The following is a 26,032-nucleotide window of genomic DNA, read 5'->3' as shown; positions in this document are numbered from 1 at the left end:
TCACCTGCATATTTCCTGCTGCATTCTGCAGTGATTGAAATGAGCAGTGGCATATTAAATTTAGGAGCAAATAAGCTGTGATGGTAGGAGATCTGTGATCAGATCTCCCTTTATAAACACACACAAAAACTATAAATTGAGAGTGAGTGGGGTCATACTATAGAGTTTGCTACCACATACTGTAGTGATGGCCTCCAAGTTGAATGCCTTCAAAAGGGAGAGTTAGACAAATTATTGGAGGACAAGACTACTAGCCATGCTGGCTATGTTCTACCTGCAGTGTCAAAGGCAGTAAGCCTCCATATACCAGTTGCTGAGGATCACAAGTGGGGAGAATGCTGCTGAGTTCAGGTTGAGCTTGTGGGCTTCCTTTTCAGACACCTGGTTAGCCACTGTGAGAGCAGGATACTAAACTTACATGGGCTTTGGCCTGATCCAACAGGGCTCTGACCCATGCAGGCTGAGGTGTGTCATTTGTGTGACACAATATTCCTTGGCTCCCATTACGTGGAGAAAGGTGGGATGCAAATGGCGGTAAACAGATAAGCCATGTGGCAATTTCAGCACATGTCTATCCCAGTAGAGGTCTTTTTCATCCATGTTCTCAAGGTGCAGATCTGGACATGTAAATCAATGCTAAGTTGCACTTGAGGATTTGAAGTTTCTGCTTGCGGCCAGTTGCTTGCAATGAGATGAATAAATCTTTTTAGGAGGTGAAACTTGCCAGGGAGAATGTCTCAGCTGGCATGTGAACAAGTATAAATCTGCTGACCCAGTTTAAACCAATTGGGGATTTGGCCCAAGGTATGCCATTACTAAGTGATGGTTTTTAGATGGATGCTGATGGCAACAGCTTAAATACACATCTGGACTCATCTATTTTGTTCTCAATTGACTGTGGTGCTTCAGGGATGTGTAGATATTAAAGACGAAGAAAATCAATTAATGCATAATCTAATCATATCTTAACAGTCACTGGAGGTTTGGCTACCAGCACAACTTCTCCCAGTCTAACTATTTTTTCCAACTTTAAAGGGGGTTGCTATGTTCATGTTATTTTCAGTGTTAGTGATGTATGATCTAATGCTCCTATGTGGGTATTTCTGTTACGCTGTGTGCTGAAATCTGTCCTCTAGTTTTTCAAAACTTTGGGTCCCCCCCCCTCCTCTATAAAATCAGCTTGCATTTTGGGGGGGCTCATTCTCAGGGTATTTGAGAATTCCTTTATTATGGGGATGCAGCGTTTTGAGCTTCCGTTATTTTTGGGAGGTGTCCAAGGGTTGTGTATGTATTTTCCTGCCCAGTAAACATTTCCCCAACACCCTGAAATTTCCCTTGTTTATCTGCTATTCCTGATCTTAAAAAAAAAACCTGATAGGAGGAGCTACCTCCTGAGCTACCCTGGGCTTAAACTAAAGTGCAGAAATCTGTGGAAGCTGCAAAGTACAAACCACTGGTGAGATGATTTGACGAAAGGACACTCACAAACACCACTTGGCCTTCTTAAAAGCTAAGCACATAAAAAAACCCCTGCACCCTATTCATGGGAATTTCAGTGAGTTCCCTCTACACACTTTGATAAATTTAGGTGCTGTTTCTTTTCCCATTAATTGATGGGAAAATGCAACATAATTTTTTGGCACTGCACTATAAAAATATAAGGTGAGCTTGATCAATTGGATCAATGGCCCACCTTGTCTGGCCTCCTGTTCTCACAGTGGCCAACCAGATGCTTGTGGGAAACCTGCAAGTAGGGACCTGAGAACAAGAGCACACTCTCTTTCTGCAGTTTCCAAGAACTGGTATTCAGAAGCAATACTGCCACCCATAGGAGCCATTTTCTAAGGGCTGAGATCCCTTTGGCAATAATTTGAAGGGCTGCTCTCTATGGGTTTGAGCTCCAGAGACACATGCATGAGCGCAAAGAGATGGATAAGAGAGAAAATAGCATGGCTTCTTTGAGCAGTGTTGTTACCTACCCAAAAAGGAATGCAGCAAAATGTTTGGGTAGTTGGCACTGGCTAATTAGAACATAAGAAGTGCCCAGCTGGATCAGACCAAGCACCCTTCTAGCTCAGTATCCTGTTCTCACAGCAGCCAACCTATGGGAAGCCCACAAGCAGGATCTGAGTGGAACAGCACTCTTCCGACTTGTGGATCCTAGCAACAGGTAGAAGAACATAAGAACCACCCTGCTGGTTCAGCCCATAGGCCCATCTAGTTCACTATCCTGCTTTCCTGCTTTCTCAGTGGCCAGACAGACAGCTATGGAAAGCCAGCAAGCAGGTCCCGAGTGCAACCACACTCTCTTCTCTTGTGATTCCCAGCAACTGGTACTTAGAGGCGCACTGGCTCCAACAGTGCAGGTGGACCCTAGCCATCCTGGGTATTAGTCGAGGAAGCTTCATTAAAATTAGGATGTTGCCACCTGCTCATCACCACTTTGGATTCTCTTTGCACCTTTGCTCTTTGTCCATAAGCAACAGGCATAGAACAAAACCAGGTCAAGTTGACTCCATGCTGGGCTACTTCAAAGTTGACTTGGACCATGTAAAAGTCTTTCCACCTAGGCTGTAAATGGTTACAATGCTGTCACCATCAAGGTTTCCTCCAGCTCTGTGGAAAATTTTAAATGGAAAGAACACTTAAAGGGGAACTGGATAGCTTGGGGAATAAGCTTTGGGAGATCCTCCAGTTATTTTATTACAAAGAACACCGTCGTCCATACAGACTGGAAAGGACAATGAAATATTATGGTTCAAGTAGAGAGGGAAAATAATCAAGATGAGTAAAAATCACCTTTAAAGCACTCTACTCTTAAAAGCATTCTTAATGCATTTCCTCCTCTAAGCATTGTATTCCAAAGCACCTTTATGTATTGTATATTGAATCTCTCTATATTAAGAGGAGTTAACAAAAGATTTCATCTTTTTTATTATTCTGGAGAGTTTTCAAAGCCTGTCTCAACAATCATGTGGTTCTTTATCTTTAATCTTTCAAGAATCAGAGCAGAGAAATTGTAATACCGTTTCTTATACTTTACGCTCTCTGTCTGCATTATTTATGGCCTGTAAAATTTCAGTTTCACTCAAGGATTACATTTTCCCTTTGGTTGTGGTGAATAATTAATAACACCTTAAACAAATTTGTTGTGCCGACTGTGGTCATTTGTTTGATGGTAGTAACATTTATGGCTTTCTTTATTAATTTTGAGTTCCAAGCTACGGTGAAGGAAGGCAGCACGGGCGTGATTGTCAATCTGACTGTGGAGGATCGGGATGACCCGGCAACAGGAGCATGGAGAGCAGTTTATACCATCATCAATGGCAACCCAGGACAGAGCTTTGAAATCCATACGAACCCCAAGAACAATGAAGGGATGCTGTCAGTTGTCAAGGTGAGAAGAAGGATTAGCTGTGCCTCTTAGACATCTAAAGAATGGCCATAATGTCTTATGTTGCCCCTTTTTGGAAATGCTTTAAATTTTCAGAGGTTTCTGTTGTCAGAAGTGGGGAAGCTTAGGCCTGTGAATCAGCCGTGGCCCTCCAGAGCTCACTATCAGGCCCTCAGAAATCTCTGCAGGCCACAACCCTCAGTGGTCATGTTTCACACCCTGAGTGTTTTTGCTTGGCTGGAATTTGCCCCTGACCCTTGTTCGAAGGATAGAGGGTGAGTGTAGAAACTAGTCTGCTGTTCAGAAAGTTGCCCAGAAGGAAATGTGACCCTGGGGCTGAAAAAGGTTCACCACCTCTGCCATTGTTCATTTCTAATGATACAATCCTGCTTGCTAAGCTAGCCATGAAGTACCCAGCAGGAATTTTCTGAGGGGAGTGATTGATTGCTGTGAGAAATGTGGGAAGTTTAGACTGTGTGGGAAGTTTAGACTGCGGGTTTCAGGCAGTTGTGTCTCCCTCTTGAAGAGGGATTTGAGCAATTTGGCTGGAATTTTTTTAAAAAACAAAAGTACAGAATCACATAGAAGGAAGACAGAACTAGTGATTGGCTACGGGCCACAATTGACTCATAGTCTGCAAGCTGCCTACCACTTCTTTAAATTTATCTTTAACTATGAGAAGCAAAAGGGACCTGGGTGGTGCTGTGGTTTAAACCACAGAACCTAGGACTTTCCGATCAGAAGGTCGGCGGTTCAAATCCCTGCGATGGGGTGAGCTCCTGTTGCTCGGTCCCTGCTCCTGCCAACCTAGCAGTTCAAAAGCACGTCAAAAGTGCAAGGAGATAAATGGGTACCGATCCGGCGGGAAGGTAAATGGCGTTTCCATGCGCTGCTCCGGTTCACCAGAAGCGGCTTGGTCATGCTGGCCACATGACCCCGAAGCTGTACGCCGGCTCCCTTGGCCAATAAAGCAAGATGAGCGCTGCAACCCCAGAGTCAGTCATGACTGGATTTCTTTTGGGCCTTCTTTGACTTACCAGAGGAGGATTCAGGAGCCACAAGTAACTTATTGGTCTGAAGGACCTTGTGTTGTGAGCATCAACATAAGTCCACACAGGCTGTGGTAAGTGCATCATGGCTACCAATGCTGGTGGCTATATTGCACCCTCACTGTTAGAATCAGTGTGCTTCTGAATACCACTTGTTGGGGACTGCAGGAGGGTAGAGTGCTGTTGTGCTCAGGTACTGCTTGTGTGCTTCCCATAAGCATCTAGCTGGCCACTGTGAGACTAGGATGCCAAACTAGATAGTCCACTAGATAGTCCCAGCAGGGCTCTTTCTGCATTCATACATAGGATCAATCCAGAATAGGAAACATTGAAAGAAGTTCCTGCAAGTTTCTAGACTTCATGGTTGCACAGAGAGGGAGAAATCTGTTTGAGAAAGAGGCAACATTTCCTGTTTACCACTGGTGAGAGACTAGCAATGGTTTAACCCAATATTCGACAGTGCGTAGTAAAGGTATGGAATTCGCTCCCACAAGAGGTAGCAAAGGCCACCAATTTGGATAAGATTAGGCAAATTTATGGACAATAAAGCTATCAGTGGCTATTAAACCTGGTTGATACATTCTATTTGGCTGGCCACTGTGAGAACATGGTGTTGGACTAGGATGGCATTTGGCCTGATCCATCAGGGCTCTTTTTATGTTTTTGCTTTTCAGCCTTTGGACTGTGAGATTTCAGCTTTCCACACACTCCTGATCAAAGTAGAAAATGAAGATCCATTAGTTCCAGACATAGCATATGACACCAGTTCCACCGCAACTGTTCAGATCACGGTTCTGGATGTCAATGAAGCCCCTGTTTTCCACCCAGACCCAATGACTATCACCAAACAAGAAAACATCCCCATTGGCAGTGTTGTGTTAACAGTCAATGCCACAGATCCAGACACTTTGCAACATCAGACTATAAGGTGAGTAGAATATTCCTGAATCCCAGCTTACTATTATTAGTAATTTCTCATGAACTTGATTTTTTTAAAAAAATGAAATGCTAATATTGAGGTTTGCAAATATTTCAAATTAACAACCATATGGCTTTTATATTTGATTGATTGATTGATTGATTGATTGCTGGGGTGCCTGTCCTAACACATGTCCTGATTTGAGCACTGTCAAATAATTTAGAAACAAAGACTGAAAATTGGATAAAGTTCACGTTGAAAAGACCAATTTGAAAATCTGGATTTTGATTTTTCAGAAACTGTATTGGGAGCTTGATGCTCCTATGCTTCAGGTGCACAAAGAAACATATAAAAGTTGGGAACATCTGTTCAAGTTCTCTTGCTTTAAAATATGTGAACGTGTAATTTATTCTGCAAAATAATGTTGGGCAAAATAGTTAAGGCAGGTAACAGGGTAGGGTGGGGGAAAGCCTCCTTTGTTTAATAGGCCGAATGATATTCATATTTAGTTCTCACACTCACTGGTGAAATGATAGCTATTTGCCCCAATTTTCCAGTGCTACTGGGAAATAAATGTCCTTCAGTTGAAGCATTGACATTAAACAAAGCACCTACTTTTAGAAGGGGGAAAGACCACCCAGGATCAATTCTACAGAATGATGTCTCTGGTAATATCACACACGTAGTCCCTGTCTCCAAGGAAGTGTGTGGACTATTAAATGCTGCCATTGTCTCATGTTTAAAGGATAGAGAATCAATTACAATACTATTTTGTGACATATGAATGTGGTTTCCTGTTCTGAACCTCCTGCGGCCACAGTATGTGCAAATATATCAGATTATTCTCATCTACCGGCACTTTTGCACATCCCTGTGGAGAGAGAAACTATAGGTTTTTCACTCTAAAATTGACTGGCTGTTTGGAGTAGGGATGGCTTGGGAATATAGAAACAGCAAATCCTGTGATAGCCAGCTGACATCCAAACTGTCTGCAACTGGCATCATTGTTAATGACATGTAATGCATGGATGGATGTGTGGACCTTTGAAGATGATTGCCACTCCAATCCACAGCCCCATGCATTTGCCAGTGTACATTTGGAGTCTCTGCTTGCACAGGTGTGGCCTTCACCATTACTTTTAATGCATGAGGAAGCAGCCCACAAAATTTCCTCAAAGGGGTTGTGTCTTTCACTGATATCAGCTAGAATTATCTTTTGCAGCAAGTGCAAATTGGGGTGGCTTATGCTTCCCAGAAGCCCCAGAAGCAAGGAGCTTGGAGGTGACTCAGGACTTTTGCCATGATGTCTCCTAACTTACCTGTTTGGGGGCTCTTCTTTCTTCCTGGTGCTTCCTTTTCTTTGAGCATTCTTCCACCTCTGAAATCCAGTCTCTGCCTCAACATTTCTGGACCCACTTTAGAGCAATCCTGCAGAACTTTAGCTTTGACACTGCAAAATCCCTACCTTCTCTCAGCCTTGGGCATTCCCCTTCCACATATCTCTTTCCACCCACCTCTCTATTATTCTTGAAAATGGACCAGAGATGTCCTTCTGCATGCCTGGTATTCCTTGATTGTTTGCATGACACAGAAGCCACAGAACTCCTTAACAGGGTCAACAGTACTTCTTTGATACACATACAGGACAAGAAGACCAATCCTGGATGGAACCTCTTACATGTCCCTGGGAGTGATATAGGAGCAGTCATATGTGAAGTGGGGACTTACTCTCTCACATTTTCCATAGTTTATATTTGTAACAGGAGGCCATAGCTGTTGCATTCCTTCAGCATTGGTGCATGTGATGAGGGTGGCTCCAGTTGGCAGCATGCACAGCTGCTACATTCTTTCTGCCCGTCTATTTCCGTTCTGGAGAAATCAGTGCTAACTCCTGTGTTTAGCAATATCTCAAGCTAGGGATGGATGGATAAAGCTGCCCACTTTGGTTTCTTTCTGTTTCTGATTATTGCACATTGTGCTCATTTCTCTTAATGCACACATTCTGTACACAAATCTAGCAACATTCTTCACTGAGCTATTGTTCCTAATGCAATTTTGTATGCTATATTCACAGATATGTGTAACGTTATGCACACTTTCTCCTGATATACATATTTTTGTATACATGTTTTGGTTGGCGAACTGCATTCCAAAATCCTGAGAACTGCAAATTTTGAAGGATGGCTGAACTTCACTTCATGTATCACTTCATGAAGTGCATATTAGGTAGGTTCACTCCAGAGGGCACAGGATGGAAGATGGAGTTCTGCATTCTCATCTTGTAGGCATTTGAGTCTTAGATGGCCTGTTACCCAAACAGCAGTCAAGCTCTGAAAGGAGCCGGCTCAGATAGCAGAGTGTTGGCTCAGCCCAGAAGCACATAACTCATTCTGCTAAGAAAACATTTCTGCTGATCATTGCACTCGTGGTGTATACAAACAAGCAGTGGAGTCATTTGGGTGCATGTGGCTTGAGTGAAGCAGAAGTGGAAACAATGCAAAGGAGAATTTAAGCAGATATGAGCATTGCAAATTGCAATGTTAGGTGAGAAAAGTTAGGGTAGATAATTAGAGGGTTCAATTCCCCATGTCGTTAAAACACCTAGTTAAAGCAGAGTATGAATATTTCATGCACCTGTGTCAGAAATAACTATGAGCTCTGCCCTTAACAGGTGTCATCTCCCCTGTTTATTATTTGGGAGAAATTTATTTATTAAATTCAGGTTTACCCACTTCATTTTGTTTTAGTCTTTGCTCCAGGGATTCCTGGTGTCATTTGCTGTTCTCAGGGGTGGCTGCTGATGGTTGGACAAGTGCTGAGGAATTTCTATTAAGTGTCAGAGCATCAATATATGACTATCATCACCACTGCCAGCTACCTCCCAGGTGCATCACTTAAAACCTAGCTTGTATTGAAGAAGTCCTGTATTCCCTGATGGGGGTTGGCCTTTTTGATTACAAATATGGTGCTCAAGTTATTGACAGGTGTAACTATTTCCAAGGGAGCTATTTTGACAAGAACAGGCTCATTAATTATTTGTAGTGTTTGATCTTTCACAGTGGAAGGGATGCTGTCTCCAGAGACCAAAGGTGTGAGACACACTGTGGGCTGCTATTATCTTCAATCTGCCTTGAATACCAGATCCCTCCACTGCTCCCCTCCCCTCCCCCCTCAACCAGGCCCAGCGAATTTTGGCAATTCCTATAATGATTATGTTGCAAATGCAAATCACAGCTGGTATTAATAGCTCGTCGGGGCGCTCGTTTGCTTTTCAAATAGCATAACCTAGCCAGACAGAAGGGCAGAAATCCCCTTGGCCATGTACCGCCAGTCACAATCTCCTGCCGAGGAGTTAGCAATCTTGAATAACAATGGCACAGAACCTAAACGGAAGAGGCTCCCAGAGCTCATGACATCGCTTAGACCGTTGCTTGCACTGCCAAGCCACAGGATCTTTCTCTCTGTTCCCCCTAGGAAAGCTTTGCTTTTCTCAGGCTGAACATCTCAAAAAGAGCAGCAACAACAACATGAAAAGCAAAGCCATGAGGTTGGGGGCAAGGCAAAGATTCCACATGAACAAGGATGTTAACAGAGTAGGGTTTGGAAGGTGGGGGAACCAGTGGAAATATGGAAGAGGCTGAGAAAACTGAGTGGCTTCACAAGATCATACCGTTGTACTGAGGGATATTTCAGCTAATGTTGATTTTAATCACCTTTTGAATGTTTTTAAATATCTGTTTTTATTGGGAATTTTAAAAATGTTTTATTATATAATCGTGTAAGCCACTTAGAGATTTTCTTACAATGAAGTGGTATATAATTTTTGTTAAGCAAATGAAAATGAAAATCTAACTAATTCAGTTCCCAGACCAATATGTGAAGCCAAACATAGCTGCCCTTCTAAATTTGCATTACAGTGGTGCCTCGCAAGACGAAATTAATTCGTTCCGCGAGTTTTTTCATCTAGCGAGTTTTTCGTCTTGCGAAGCACGGTTTCCCATAGGAATGCATTGAAAATCAATTAATGCTTTCCTATGGAGACCACTTGCCAGGCTGGCGGTGCGGAGAAGGGCTTTTCTCCCCACTGCAAGCCTTCAGGACAGGTACGGGAACAGAGGGGAAGGCGCACAGCGCTTCTCCTCTGTTCCCGGGCCTTGCGGTGGGAGGAGGGTTTTTCCTCCCCACCGCCAACATTCAGAACAGCATTCTGAAAGTTGGCAGTGGGAAGGACTGAACATTCAGAACAGCATTCTGAAAGTTGGCAGTGGGAAGGAAAACCCTCCTCCCACCGCAAGTCTTCAGGACAGCCATCCGAAGGCTGGCGCAGGGAGAAGGTCTCTCCGCCCCACCGCCAGCCTTCGGAGCAGCCTTCCGAAGGCTGGCGGCGGGAGGAGGTCTCTCCGCCCCACCGCCAGCCTTCGGAGCAGCCATCCCAAGGCTGGTGGTGGGAGGAGGTCCCTCCGCCCCACCGCCAGCCTTCGGAGCAGCCTTCCGAAGGCTGGCGGCGGGAGGAGGTCTCTCCGCCCCACCGCCAGCCTTCGGAGCAGCCTTCCGAAGGCTGGCGGCAGGAGGAGGTCTCTCCGCCCCACCACCAGCCTTCGGAGGAGGTCTGAGGACAGTGGGGAAGACGCGCTGCGCTTCCCCGCTGTCCCGGAGATTTCCCTATGGGCTTTCGTCTTGCGAAGGAAGCCCATAGGGAAATTTGTTTTGCGAAGCGCCTCCAAAACGGAAAACCCTTTCGTCTAGCGGGTTTTTCGTCTTGCGAGGCGTTCGTCTTGCGGGGCACCACTGTATTTAAAATTTTGCAATGCACTTCTCCAAACTCAACCCACCACCAAAACTGTGTCCGAAACAGCATGCATTAGGGGGAAATGTGCACAAGAATGCACATGTTGGTGGAAATAATACATGGAAATGCATTATGTAAATTGAATATTAAAAGTACTATTTATTTATTACATTTTAATACTACCTTTTCCTCCAAGGAGCTCAAGTAGGTGTACATGGTTTTCCCCTCCCCGTTTTATCCTCACAACAACCTCATGAAGCATCATGGCTGAGTGGGGATTCAAACTTTGTTCTCTCAAGTCAAAATCCAGCATTCAAAGCATCACATCACACTGGTAAATGTGAATTTTTTTTCTTTCTTGAGGGGATGAATTTGTGAACTGATATGAAAAATGGTGCAAACTGAACATAAAGCAAGAACAATGAGTCACTGGGGGAAACTTAAGTTGATAGAGTCACACACACACACACATCCTAATTGTGCAAACTTGGAAAATGGTACAAATTGAACACTTGGAAAATGAGACACCCGGGGTGTGTGGATCACATGGGCTGATTTGGTCCAGTCTTCTGACTGCTATCACTGGATTAGCTTTTCACAACTGACTGCTGAAATCTGAAAACCAGCAGTTGTCTGTATAATGTTCCCTGTTATTAACAGAGGCCTAATGGAAACATGTGCTTGTATACTTATTTAGCTGTTGTGGGTGGAAATGTTCCTGGAAAGCATTATTTATGAGCTGCACAGCTATTTAATGCAAAGGGAGCATCTTCAGGTTGCTTGGTGAATAACTAGGAGATTCTCCAGACTTCTGGTAATGAGCAACATAAGCTAGCCTGATATGTGCAATGTTCAGAATGCAAGAAAAATAATATACTCAAACACTCAGGAACATTGGCTTGGGTGAGACTAAAATTAAACTCTCCCTGGTTTGGAAGAAGAAATGTCACTGGGCAGAGCACATCACCATCCCTACTGGATTTCTTTTTACGTTTTTAATTTTGCTTGCTTTCTCCATCTTTCAGTTAAAGGATATTGCCATATTAAAATTTCCCATTCCTTGAATGTTCTTCCTAAGTTTTCTATTTTCTTGCTGTTGCCTGTCTTAGCTGCAGCTGGTAGCATTGATGACAAATCTTTATATGGTACACCTGAATATTGGTCATTAGACGCAGCGCCATCTCTACTGTTAAGTTAACTTCAAGTTAAGTTTTCTATTTATTGTGTCATTTTTCTTGGAAGTTGGGGGAAGTAGGACCCCAAACCATTTATTATGCAACAGTTAAGACAAGCCAATGATTAATAGATTCCAAATCACAATTACGAACTTTGATTTCTTAATCAGGGATTCCTGTCAGTTTTATAACAGATTTAAGAGTTTAATTTTGAGTGCCTCTTCCCCATCTCAGAATTGTTAATCAGAACATTTGTGTGTGTGTGTGTGTGTGTGTGTGTGTGTGTGTGTGTGTGTCAAAGAGATGTTAAAGGCCAAATTTAATAATGTTCCGTACCATGGGAAATTAAAAGAAGAACCTCATTCTCAGAAATCCATTATTAACAGTAGATCTTAATTAAACATATTTACCAGCTTCAGAAATATGTCTTTATGGAAAGATCCTTCAAGGTATTTCTTTCCGCCATGGGCTCAACAAGTCCAGAGCCTTCCAAGAGTTAAGGCTTCACACTAAGTATAAATAAGTTGTTTACTACACTGTAGTGGTAATTTTTAATTAAAGCAATGCTCTCTGCTTTCATATTTTATTGTGGCAATATATTTTTATTACCTACTGTGCTTCTGGAGTTTTAATTATTTATGTAAATATATTACTGCAACTTTCATTCTCGGGAAATGATTTGAGTTGATCTTTCTCTTGCAAAGGCGGGAGCATGGTTGATTATGGTTTTGCAGCATGTCTAATTGATTAAATAGCTATATTTAATTGGCACACATATCTGAAAATATGGGTATGTGATTATATATATATATATATATATATATATATATATATATTCAACATCATACTGTTACAAATGTTCCATCTGCACAAACATATCAGCTTGCCAGACAGATCAGCCCCCCCTCTCCCATTCACTGTTCTTGGCATTCTCCTGAACCCCCACATCCCTGGCCCTGAGCCAATTTCTAGATGGTTTCTACACACACCTCTCTTTTCTTCATCCAGACAAGCAAAAGGCGTTGCCGTAGTTCAGGGACTCAGCAAAAACATACAGGATGTAAAGCAGGAGCATTGCAGGATATGGCCTGGGTAGTATTCTGAGGGCTAGATTTGGTCCCATGCCTGAGGTTCCCCACCTAGATATGATTCTAGGTAACTTCTTAAAGAGATTCCAGGTGAGAAATGAGCTACATTTATCCATGGTAGCAAAAAGGAGAAAGTTATGTGAAAACTAAAAATCCTTCCATGACTTGAGTTTTATTTGGCAAAAGTCTACTTCATCCAGTGCATGTACTGGAGAAAAGTAATGCTATTTCATGGCTGGTGATCTGGAGAAAAGCCATGAAGCTGCTTGAGGTGGTCTCTTTGGAATAGTTGTGTGAGGAGATGCTCACATTGAGGAACCCTTCCAAATTTATTCTACGTTCATTGAAAGAATTCTTGGATCAATGTTCCAGAGAAATTTTTTACTGATTCAGTTTTCAAAATATACACCAAAATAGGAACAACATTTATACCATCATTTTAAAACCATTTTCATTTAGAGTGTGGGTGGGGAGAGAGGAAAACCCTACTAAAACCAGCACTAACAATAACTCAGCATAACTTGATCATTTCACATCTATGATTTGATGTAGCACAGCCAGCAATTATCAGCTGCAAGATGCGGGAAATGCCAAGGGGAAGCTTCTTGGAAAAATGAAAACAAATCAGATCTGGATATTTAATTTATGTATGTAAAGAGATGGAGTCTGCCTAAAACCATTTACAGGGGACACTGATCTGCTGAAGTTCTGTTTGCGAAGTGGCTCTTCAACCCAACTCCCAAGCATTGCAGAAACTAAGCAGAGCAAGAAGTAACTTACTTCTGTTGTCCCTACTTATGCTGCCAATCACCAGCCCTCTGTGAGCAATGAAAGCATAAGCTATGAGTCATGAAACTAATTCTAGAAATGTATTTCATACTCTGCTGCTGGCTTCATCAAGCAGAGCTGAGCACTCTCTGTCAAAACGTGATGGGAGCTGAGAACTATCATTCCTTGCCGTAATGGCGTGGGGATTAATTTTTCACTCTCTTTATTGTAGGCATGGACCAATAAGCTTGCTGTTGGATTACTCAACAATCTCGTTTCAAAAAATACCACACACACACACACACACACACACACACACACACACGCCTAGAGAGTCTTGAGCCAAAAGTGTCTGCATGTATGCAGCTAGGCACTCATTCACTGCTAAAAATGCCTTCCAGAGTTTGAAAAGCTTGCCTCCAGGCTCTTAAGTCAGACAATTTCTTTCCTTGTGTAGACAGAAAATATAATAAATCTATAGGCCTAAATTAATAGCCTCGCTTCCACCTCCTCAGTAGTCTGAGAATTTTCATCTTTTTAGCTGAATGTTGGAAGACTCGGAACAGATAAAAGGAAGTACTTATTCACACAGCACATAGTTACCTTAATGAACTTGCTCTCACAGTGGAGTTGGATTTAGGGCAGTGCAACTGGTTCCGCTGAGCTGGGCACTTAGCCCAGGGGGCGCTTCAGGACATCACAACTATGACGTCTTGAACTGAGCAGGGCACCACTGAAATCTGAAAGACCAGAGTCTGCCCTCAGTCACAGGAGGCAGTGATGGCCACCAACTTGGATGGCTTTACAAGAGAATCAGACAAATTCATGGAGGAGAAGGCAATCAACGACTTCTGGCCACAATGGCTATGTTGTGTCTCCATAGTCAGAGGCAGTAATTGCTTCTGAATACCTGTTGGTAGAAACTACAGGAGGGGAGAATGCTGTTGTGCTTGGGTCCTGTGTGAGGGCTCCTGTTGCCGCAGATTCTACAAAATTATGCAAAAGGAAGTTAAAAGAGTGGACTAAACATATATTAGCTAACACTGTGCAGCTCTTGCCACAAGTTGAAGTGGCTGTTGTCCATGAGTGTCCTACAAAACAACCTCCCTCTGTTCATCCACTCTCAGAACACCTTTGTCCCTGCTGCTCTTATGGTTCAGGCAAATACACGAAAAATCCTTAAGAAAGCCCAGAGCCTTTCAGTAGCACTAGCAACTTTTCCCAGAGTCCTGCCTCTATAATTGCCCAATGAGATGGCATTTTATGACAAGACTGCCTCCAGTAAAATGAGACACCCTTTCAAAAAACCACAAAACACCCACCCTCCTCCCTACCATTTTTCTTTCAATAACCTCATGCAGCATTTGCTATTAGAATTGCACTTAGGTTCATTTAGGAAATGGTTGGAACATATGAGCACTCATTTTTCACCCAATAGCTTTCTGTAATATTATAGTAATAGGAAAAATACCTCATGGAGTTCAACTAGTGTTTTTTCTATTAACTTTGTAATAAGAGGTCCAATTTCTGTAAAATAGCTTCTGAGTGTAAGTGAAATTATGCACTTTGTTAGGCAGCAGAGAGACCATAAGTCACCCATGAACTGAAGTTCTTCAGAGCTTATAACCAGCAATAGGTTGTGTGCCCATAATGTAAAGCTTGATCATTACATATAGAAATCCAGTGTAAGGAGCAGAACGCAGGTTTCATCTCTTGAGAGAAGCCATAACTTTGGAGAAATGATAAACCCAATCTTAATCATGTAGCCAAGCTAATTGTTTGCCAGCAGAGACCATTTATGTATTTATTTAATATTTCCAATATTTACAGACCACTTTTCACCACAGAAGGTCACAAATCAGTTTTACAGAACAATCAATGAAACAATTCACCCATCAAATAAGTTGGTGTTTAAGAGAATTTAAAATATAACATAGGCATAATATTTATTTCATTTCCTCCAATGATTTTAAAGAAGCAGACATTGGTTAGTAGCCAATGCTAGTCATACTCAGAGTTAATGAACATGAGTAACTTGGTTCAGTTATTTCAATGGGTAAACCTCCTGTTCTCATCCCCACCCAAATGTTACGTAGGTTATACTCAGTGACAGTGAATGGCTCCAGGTAAGACTGACGGCTGAGTCACATCCCAGCACTCTAACCACTACACCACCCTGTAATATGGCACATGCGTGTCTTGGGTGGCAATTAAAATGACACATAAAAGGTAAAGGTAAAGGTATCCCTGCCCGTACGGGCCAGTCTTGCCAGACTCTAGGGTTGTGCGCTCATCTCACTCTATAGGCCGGGAGCCAGCGCTGTCCGCAGACACTTCCGGGTCATGTGGCCAGCGTGACAAGCTGCATCTGGCGAGCCAGAGCAGCACATGGAACGCCATTTACCTTCCCGCTGGTAAGCAGTCCCTATTTATCTACTTGCACCCAGAGGTGCTTCGAACTGCTAGGTTGGCAGGCGCTGGGACCGAACGACGGGAGTGCACCCCGCCGCGGGGATTCGAACCGCCGACCATGCGATCGGCAAGTCCTAGGCGCTGAGGTTTTACCCACAGCGCCACCCGCGTCCCTTAAAATGACACATAACAGACTGGCAAAAAAGAAATAGCCCTGTATATGGCCTATGGAATAACTGTGTTATTTTCTGGGGTAAGACGAAATCTGTCAATTTGGGGAGACAAGTGAATAATCATTACTATGGAAGAAGGGGGGGGCTCCATTTGCTTGCATTTAGCTGAAAAGCTTTGCCACTTCTTCAGTCAGATCTGCAGGCAGGAGGCTGGTGGCACTGCAGTGCTGTCCTACAAATAGATCCAGAGGGAATCACACTGCAACAGACGCCGATTATGCAGATGCATCCTGGCTGGAGCCAATGGGGTTTGGAGTTCAGCAACATCTGGAGGACAACAGTTTCCCTACCCCTGGACCACAGAAAGCCATGATGGGAATGATGCTTCTAATTCAGCATCCTGGCACCTTTGGCAAGTGAAGCAGATTCTCCACCGCTCAGCCACATTTCCTTCCAGGTAGCTTGCTAGTCAAAGTCGCAGTGGGACTTCAGCACAGCAGGCAGAAGGGAGAGGGCATAATTTCCACCAGCAGAACTGTCAGTGGCATTGTACATCTTCATTGTTGTTTTTCCTTTCCGGTTGCCTTCTTTTTCTTCAGCTTAACTCCCAAACAGCAGCAGCAGCAGCAGCAGCAGCAGCATTTCATCTTTCCTCGGCTTCGAGAGGCAGCCAGAGAGAATAAATAAATAAATAAATAAAGTACCCAAAGTGTTTTCGCACAGTGTGTAATAACAAGTGTAAGAAACTCAACTTGATGTGTGAAACATGAAATGCCTAAAACATAATCCGGCATTCTCTTGAGAGCAAAAGAATAAAACGAAATGAAATGAAAATGAAAATAAGCAAGTCTCCTCCTCTCCCCGCTAAGGCAAGATGCAAGCAGATCTCTCCGTGGAATTCAGACAACCAAATGACACTGCATTTTTCCTGCAAGCCTTTGGCTACAATTGTAGTGTACATTTAAAGTGCTACTATACCACTTGGCTTCCCCACAAAAAAGAGTTCTGGGAGATGTAATAGGTTAAGGGTGCTGAGAGTTGTTAGGAGGCCTCTATTTTCCCCAGAGAGCTATACTACCCACAGTTTCCTAGGAAGAGGGATTGATTGATAAGCCACTCAGAATTGTAGCTCTGGGAGAGGAATAGGGAGGGCTGTCTCAGAATGAGATTGGTGGAGCAGTCCCCCATTTGCCCTGCTGTACCAACCTCCACTGTTTGCTTCCATGGATGGTAAGTGGGTGTAGCAACCTCTGTCTTTCACTGGGCTGGGATTGTCACCTACAGTACAAGGATACAAGTAGCATCCATTGCCCCACCCACCACTGCCATGTGCCCCCCTCCCCAGAAGGGAAAGCACCCCCCAAGCTGCTCTAGAGTGTGTTAGAATGCAGGGAACCAGCTTATATGTATAGATAACTCACAATAAAGCATGCTGTTCAGTTTCTCAGTCTCATCGCATCCTTGGATTGTCACACATCCTGTGGGATAACTCAGTTATCTGTTCCTTCTCAGTTCTTTGTCACGTATGAGGTTTTAATTCATTCCTCCAGGCCAGATGAATCATGGCAATGTTTCCCCATCACCACCCCTCCCCCCTCCATTGCTGCTTCTTTTAAGAAGAGCAAATTAGAGAGACAAGGTACTCTCTCAAGCATGTCTTTGCAGGCTGTTAAGAGCCTGACACTGCCTTCAGCAAATTTGGAAAGAGGGTTTTTGTTTTTTTTAAAGGGCCTTTTAAATATAAGCATACACAAAACCAAACCCAGCTTTCTCTTATTGCTAGTGTGTAACATAACGCTCCTGTTTGCCTCATTGTGAGTAAGCCCTGCTTTCGATATAATGCTTTTAACACTGTATGCAAGGCTTAGGGATGAATGACTCTGTCAAACTTAGTTTTTCTCCCTTCATCTTCCCACCACCACCTTAAGTTCAGTTTGCCTCACATTTCCACATCGATTTGTGGTTGTTGTTTTTCTTTACTTTTAAAAAAGTCTGCAGAAAATATCTAAGATTCATTTGCATGCAAATTTATCCTAATGTACACATTTCCCAAAGCACTTTCTTCTAATATAATGTTGTTTTGTACATTCTATTTACTCATATATGTGTTTTCTGAGCCTGCTTTTCAGTCAAAGAACTGCATCACAAAATTCAGTAAGGTCCACGTTCTGAAGCACAGTTGTGTTTCAGTTTGCAAATTAGGATTGCATGAAAATGTGAAGTCAATTAATTTTTCCCCCAACCTTTGTCATTGAATGCACAAATTGTCTTATTTTCACCGTATCTGTTAAATGGAAGAAACATGGGTTAGCACTCTCCACAAATGTAAATGCCCATGCATGTGCAGTAGGGGGAATCTCTTACTGCTGGATCTTCCAGTGTTAATTTAACACTGAATGACTGCATGGCGAGCCCAAACCCCACGGCAGTAGGGGACACATCTGCGAAGGCACCTGTTAGTTAGAACACTCAAACACTCCAGTTAGCTACACCTCACTTAACTCATCCAGCAATCAGCTTATAGTATCTGGGGCTTTGATGGTTGTTCTGCCCACTTCAGTCTACTAAAATACCAGGCCCCCCTTGCACCTGTTTGTAATCAAGCACCAATCACTGCTGATACTTCAGGCATCCTTTATCTTCAAACAGTAGATGTGCTTTCTGCCTTATCCAAGTTAATCATGTTTAGCTCTCAGCTACCCATTGCTCTTCCGCATGAAACTGCAACTTGTCAAAGTGAACATGAAAACTCTCCCTTCTGGGGCCGTCCTTGGCAAGTGGAACCACCACCTCCCTTCTCCTTTTCTTGCATGTGTTTTTATTTGATGGAAGAGGGGAGGCAGGATATTGGATGGCTTTCTGCAAAGCCTTTGGCACAGTCCTGTGCATAGCTGTCAACGTTTCCCTTTTTTTAAGGGAAATTCCCTTATTCCGAATAGGATTCCTTGCAAGAAAAGGGAAAAGTTGACAGCTATGGACCTGTGATCCTTACATTGTACTGCAATGAATCCAAAGAAGATGTAGCTCCAATAATCACACATTCTCTTCATTTACCCTTACCTCCATATTTTTTTTCCCTTTTCTGTTGCCTCCCTTATGTTGTTTTCTAGATTGCAAATCCCTTTAGTGTAACTTATCACCTAAAGCCAGAGATGTATCTCCAAAAAAGGGTGGCAGAGCGACTAGTTTTGCATAAAAATTGCATGTGCTGATGTATGTTTATTGTGTTTCCACGCATACATACTACTGTAATTTAAATAATGATACTCTGCATCTTTCTGTTGCTCAGCCTTCTGTCCAGTTCATGGGCTCTTCAACTCCCTCACTCAGTTTTTTATCTTTATGGAGAAGGGCCACAGCTCACTGGTAGAGCATTTGCTTTGCATGCAGAAGGTCCCAGCTTCAGCTCCTAGCATCTCCAGGTAGGGCTGGGAATGTTTCCTGTGTGAAACCCTGTGGAGCATCAGTGTAGACAACACTGAGAAAGATAGAGCGACGGTCCAATTCAGTAGAAGGCTGTTCCTGAGTTTTAAACTGAATTTCAGCCAGAGAGCTCAATGGCTATGAAAGTATTTTCACACTGGTCCTAACCTAATTTCTGGCAGCCAGAACTGCTGACCTCTTGCAACATTGTTGATCTAAATGGGAATAATGCTTCACAGGAGTGAGCTACTTTTTGATGCCTTCCCCTTACCCGCCCCCGTGCTGCCTCCTGGGGTGGAAAAAAGCCACTCTCTCTGAGAACTGTGCCAGTTAATAGGCTTATTTTGTCCAGGCACTTCAGACGTTTCATCTGCCGGCCTCTCCGTCTTTGAAGACTGTGTGGCAACTAACAAGGCAGGGAGATGCTGTGGATTACTGTAGCACTAGTAACGCTGATTATACTGGGAACAGGAACAAGCTAAGCATGTGTAAGAATAGTGGGCTAAAAGTCCCCCTTGCCTGTTAGCAAGCAAAATCTCCATGGTGGGAGTACATTTAAAAACATGAGAGGAGCCTTGCTGGGTCAGGCCAAGGGCCTGAACAGCATCCTGCACCACATTCACCCCATGCAATTAAAGTACTATGGTGCCACTTCAAAATTATGGGAGCTGTGGTTAGTTAAGGGTGGGGACACTCATTGGGAGACTCCTGTTTTCCCCCACCAAGTTAAAGTTCTCAGAGTGATTTAATAATCAATCTCTCTTCACAGGGAACTATGGGAATTGTAGATCTGGGAGGGGAATAACCCCCTCCCAGCAGTGCCAGATTATCAAATAGGCAGAGTAGGCACCAGCCTATGGGCCCCATGCCTTTGGGGGCCCCACCACAATGGATCAAAATAATATTGATCTTGAATCAATCAAGCTTTCTCAGATCAATGTTATCTCACTAGAGTCCACACACTGGGGCTTTCCTGAGATTTCAACTGCCTAGGGGTTTCCACATGGTTTAATTCAGCACTACCCCCAAAGAACTCTCAACATCCAAAACTACAGTCCCCTGAATTCTTTCGGGGAAGCCATGACTGTTGGAAATAGTATCATGGTGTGATACTATTTAAAAGTGGTGTGTGAATGTAGTGCTGTTCTTTAAGGGTGCATTCAGATGTGGGGAATTATAATCTAGCACTTATATCTCATTTTCTAATGTTGCTTTCACACTGCGGTGCCTGTGGTGTTTTGAAACTGTGGCTTTTTGACTGATATTCCAACATGTTCCGGCTAAATTTAATTCACCACAGTGGGCATGGTGTGACACAACAACGAACACCACTGGGCTGCATCTCTGTCCCCCCCCCCCATTCCCCCATGAAACAGCAAGAAATACTGTTGGTACACTGCCCCAGTTTTCATCATTTTATCTCTCATGATTTTCAGGTTAAGTGGGTTGCAAACATTTTTTTCCTATTGTGATAACATTCCCAGAAGTGACCTTCATGACATGTGAAAGCTCAAATGTAATGTGGACATTAATAGTAAGGGAATGTTAGGGGAATGGAATAAGTGGCTGTTTGAATGCAGTCCAAGTGACCAACCAGATGCTTATGGGAAGCCCACAAACAAGAGTGCTCTCCCCATTTGCAGTTTTCAGCAATACCAGAAGTAGATTTTGGTAACTTGGACAGGCATGAAAAAAATTAAAATCAGCAATACAATCCAGGTAGAGCTTTAAAATCTCCCAGAGGAGTCCTCTTTGCCCACCACGGGAACCCAGGCTAGGAACTAGTATTATTTTGTGGTGGGACCATCATTCAATGGGAGAAGATTTTATTTGCATGAAATAGGCTATTGTGGGTGGAGGGCAAAGATGCTGCATCACAAGCAGGCTACATAGACAAATGATCTGACAGTCCAAGGCAATTTCATATCCTCTTTTGGCCTAATAATGGAGGCACTATTTGCATGCAGAAGGTCATAGGTTTGATCTGCAGTTCAAGGGATCTTGGGACTTACCCCTGGTAGACACATATAATGTTGGAGTAGATGAGTGAGGGATATGATTCTGTATGTTCCCTCTTCTCCATGAATTGTGGGATAATGGGATTCTTCGTTTCTAGGATGGAATAAGCATATATTTTAATGCACGTGGGCACAGACTGCTTCGTAAAACAGCCCCTCATTTTTCTGAAGTACATTCCCAAGTGTGATCACTGTATATAGATATTTCTTTCAAAATATTCTAACTTCTATGATTCTTTATGATTCTTCACAGCCACACATTTCTATCCATAGGGATAATAATAATAATAATAATAATAATAATAATAATAATAATACAACATGATAGCTAGAAGTATTTGGAAGGGGTTTCAGGAGTAGACAGATGAAGAAAATCTTTTCATTTAATTTCAAATTGTATTTAACAGCCCTATGATCACCACTTTATGGCTTTAATTTGATGAGGGAATATTTACATTCCATTTTAAAGCTCTCGTTGCAACAATTCTGCAGGTTTTAGATTCATTTTTCCCCCTCATCCCTTTCAATTTTTTCCAAATGTAATTAATTACTTGGACATTTTTCCAGATTCTATCATCCAGTGGCAAAGAACTTGCCAATTGCCTGATCTTTTTTTAAATTCCCTCTGTTTAAAATCATTCCAGAAAATGATTATTAAGGTTAGTTTGCTAAATCTCCAGGCTGACATATATGATAAATCAGAAGTGAATTTCAGGTATGGCTTTCCAGTGATGAGGAGTGGTGTCAGAAATAATAGGATGTATTTGCAGAAATAATCCTCGACCTAACCCCGGATTGCCAATTGACTGCAAAAAGCTATGTGGCCTACTCTAATATCTTTATATGCAACTAGTGAGGAACAGCAGAAAGAGCTCAGTGTTTAGCCTGGAGAAGACAACATTAAGAGGACATGTGGTAGCTGTGTCGAAACTATGTTTGGTTCTTTTTAGGGCAGTGGTTCCCAATTAGTGGTCCACAGACCTCAGGGGGTCTGATTATCCACCCAGGGGCACCATTCACAAAACAAAAACTACCATAGAAATATCCAAAATTTTAAAAGTAGGAGGTCCACGGCTCGGCTTTTGAAAAACAGGGGGTCTGCATTACTTAGCTAATTGGGAACCACTAATTTAGAGGAATTGTTTGGGAGTGACACAGCGAGAGGCCTAAGATAAGGGGATATATTTTTCTGTAACTCCCACTGAGTATTATGAAAAAGTAAAATAACTAGGTTTTCCTGCTCATTCTTCCTTTTCTTCATAGTGTGCAAAATCAGAGTTTAGTTTCTTATAAGCAGTTAGTAAAAGTTAGTTAATAACTGGAATTATTGTTAAAGAAGCTAAGCTTCACGGAACCGACATTCCTGTTGAGAAGGCTTTAGGAGTTGCAATAAGCTGTCTTCAAAGGCTGTAATGTAGAAGATGGATCAGATTTACCCTCTGTTGCTCAAGATGCCTAGAACAGATGGGTGGAAAATGTAGGTAAGCAGATTACATCTAAACTTTAGGATAAACTTTCTAACGGTACAAGCTGCTGAGCAGTAGAACAGATTGCTTCTGCAGGTGGTGTATTCCCCTTCACGGGAAGTGCTTGAGCAGAGTCTAGGAACCCATCTATTAACCATGCTGTAGTTTTCTTGTACATTGCATATTCTGCACTGAACTCGTACAGAGGTTCAACATAAATTTGGAGAGAATAAAATTTTCCTCTACTACGTTTTCAACCTGGTGCTTGAGTTGTTCAGACTGGAATGAAGTAGTATTTCTGAATTTTAAAAACATGCAAGCTTTTCAAACTCGTGAAGGAGTGCCCCACTCTGAAACTCAGAGACCTAAAATCATTGTTGTTGCCAGGATAACTACTTGCACCTCCCCCCAAAAAAGCTAACTTAAATTTTAAAAAACAAATGTCTTGTGGAAAAAATGAAAAGCACAAAACTTGAAACTACCAAATTTATTTCAAATTGAAAGAACAAGTAATACATCCATCTTTGATTCCCTTTCTCAAATACAAAAGAAAATGTTTTAGCACACAAATCATTTTGAATAACCTTGTGAATTGTGTTGTTGACATTTCTCAAAAGTTTCAGTTTCAGGCTCATCAAAATCTCACTTTGCATGCCTTTTCCTTTGCAAATTCTGTCACCGGCTCCTTCAGCTCAAGAGCTGATGCTTTGACACGTTCCACTGATGTAGTTGCCAAGCCAACTAGTCTCTTTTGCAACATTGTTGAGCATATGCAAGTCTTTATAAGTTTCAGCTTCGAGAAACTGTGCTCACCACTCGCCACTGACACTGGAAGTGTGAGAAGGATCCTTATGGCAACAGAAACATTGGACACGTTATCCAGGAGTTTTTGTTGTAGTATGAAGAGAGGTTCTCCTTGTGGCAGCATGGACTTTGGAAGTCATCATTCTATTGCTATAAGTTCATAGCACAAATAAAACTGTAGCCCTCAAAGGTCAAAACTGTGTCTGTCTGAGGTTTGTCTAGCTGCCCTAATGATAACACTCCTTCCTACAATAAAAATACGAGTGGCCTCTTGGAGCATATTCCTCATTTATATAATGCATGCAGACAGGGTGAAGGCAGGCTTCTGGTGATGGGACCCTGGCTGTAATGGACACCACACCAATGGGACTCTCTAGAGCAGGGGTCAGCAACCTTTTTCAGCCAAAGGCAGGTCCACCGTCCCTCAGACCATGTGGTGGGCCAGACTATATTTTGGGAAAAAATAAATGAACGAATTCCTATGCCCCACAAATAACCCAGAGATGCATTTTAAATAAAAGGACACATTCTACTCATGTAAAAACACGCTGATTCTTGAACTGTCCACGGGCCGGATTTAGAAGGTGATTGGGCCGCATCCAGCCCACAGGCCCTAGGTTGCCTACCCCTGCTCTAGAGATATAGCAAGCCCTTTTTCTTTGCAGTTTTAGTTGGTCACCGAAGATGCACCACTTCTCCTTTGAGTGTTGAGCTGCTATTGTTGAGTGTCCTGCTATATACCATCTGACTTGTTGATATGTAGATCTTACACAGTATGATATATTAGGGTGGGGTCATGCTACTATATTTTTTATCTTTTTTAAATATAGCCCACCTTGGTTGAGACTTTATGATGGTGATGATGACAAGGGTGCCAACTTGAATAAAAAAATGGGGGGTGTCAGGCAAGCCCCACCCTACATAATCAATCACAAGATGTGACACACACATTTGAATGGCAATTCCCTCTCCCCAAGTATTTTATTGGGGGATGAAAGGACCTCGGCTCCTAGTCATTAGCTCCTATGGATGGCGGTTGTGATGATTGTGATTATGATAAAAATGGAGTAAGAAAAAGGAGAGGGGGTGGAGAGCAAAATCCTGTGAGTTTTCAACACAAAATCTGATTCTGTAATTGAAATACAAAATGAATTTCAACATGGACAAATGTCAGGTTCTACACTTGGGCAGGGAAAACAAACTGCACAAGTATAAATAAGGGTCACCTGGATTGTCAGTAGTACATGTGAAAAGGGTCTGAGGATCTTAGTAGACCACAAGCTTAACATGAGTCAACAGTGTGATGTGGAGCAAAAAAAAGCTAGTGCTATTGTAGGCTGTATCCAAAGAACTCTAGTGTCCCACTCAAGGGAAGTAATAGTAGCACTATGTTCTGCCTAGGTCAGTCCACACTTGGAGTCCTGCGTCTGGTTCTGGGCACCACAATTTAAGAAGGGTATTGGCAAGCTGGAATGTGTGCAGAGGAGTCATAGAACTGTAGAATTGGAAAGGATCCTGAGGGTCACCTAGTCCAACCCTCTGCAGTCCTGTTCACACTTGTCTCTGTGTGGGCTTGAACCTGCAAGCTTATGGTAAACAGCCAGAGGCACTGATCCATTGTGCCACAGAGAAGTCTGCAACTTACTTAATCAGTTATCATTAACTATTTAATGGGCTTGGTCCAGCAGGAAGGGGTTGCAGTTAGCAGAGGTGAAACAGGCTGTTTTTGTGTGTGCTTGCAGGTTAGGAGTCTGCTATGGATGAGAGTGATCAAGACGATAAAGGGTCTGGAAACCAAGCCTTATATGCAACAGTTGAGGGAATTGGTTATGTTTTGCCTGGTAAAGAGGAGACTGAGAGGAGCTATGATAGCCATCTTCAAACATCTAATTGGCTGTCACATGGAGGATGGAGCAAGCTTGTTTCCCCCTGCTCCAGAGGATTCTGTGATTCTATGAAAGTTGGCTGATGATTGCTCATTCTTTGTTTGAATTCACACAACATCCAAAGTGCAACAGGGCAGAGCTGGGAGGGATGGAGAGTGGCAGAAGAAAGTCGAGACAGGGAGCAAGTGAAAACTTGAGGAGGAGGAGGAATCAGAATAATATATTCCTGGCCCTCCAGTATTTTGCTGATTAAAATGGGGACACCACTCCAGTTTTAATACCAAGTATCACTGCCATACACATATCCCACACTCCCTATTACACATTACAGACAGTTCCACACCACCTGCTGTATCGGTTTACTCTTCAATTGCCTATTATCCTTTTATTCAAAAGCCAAAAATTTGGGGAAATGGAAGAAATATTCATTGGACAAAATGACATGCTGTTCACTATAGCTGATCAGAAAAGAGTAAATGTGTGAGTAAGGATGAGCCAGTTGGATTTTTATGAGGGAGGGCGTTATGCACAATTCAACTGGATTTCAACTTTAAAATTCCGAGATATGTAATATTATGCATGGTGAGGAGAAAACATAAATAATATGTTTTATGGGGCCACCCAATATTGGAAGATTCAGGTCAGGCTAAGGACAGTACTTCTTCATA

The 26,032-nt window shown here is 42.7% G+C and overlaps 1 protein-coding gene across 2 annotated transcripts in view; it reads left to right on the top strand.

Annotated features, from left to right (window-relative positions):
• Positions 1-26,032, top strand: part of CDH13 (cadherin 13) — a 684,692-nt gene that overhangs the window by 610,556 nt on the left and 48,104 nt on the right. For both annotated transcript variants that reach the window (XM_081870212.1, XM_081870213.1), the window contains exons 9-10: positions 3,215-3,397; positions 5,118-5,371. In XM_081870212.1, coding sequence (XP_081726338.1) covers positions 3,215-3,397; positions 5,118-5,371 — 437 coding nt within the window. The remainder of the gene's footprint in view (positions 1-3,214; positions 3,398-5,117; positions 5,372-26,032) is intronic.

Source organism: Podarcis erhardii (assembly GCF_964252035.2).
Source record: "Podarcis erhardii genome assembly, chromosome: 7".
NCBI classification, from domain to species: Eukaryota; Metazoa; Chordata; class Lepidosauria; order Squamata; family Lacertidae; genus Podarcis; species Podarcis erhardii.
Note: the sequence above shows the minus strand (reverse complement) of the source record. Positions and strands in the feature narration are given on the sequence as shown.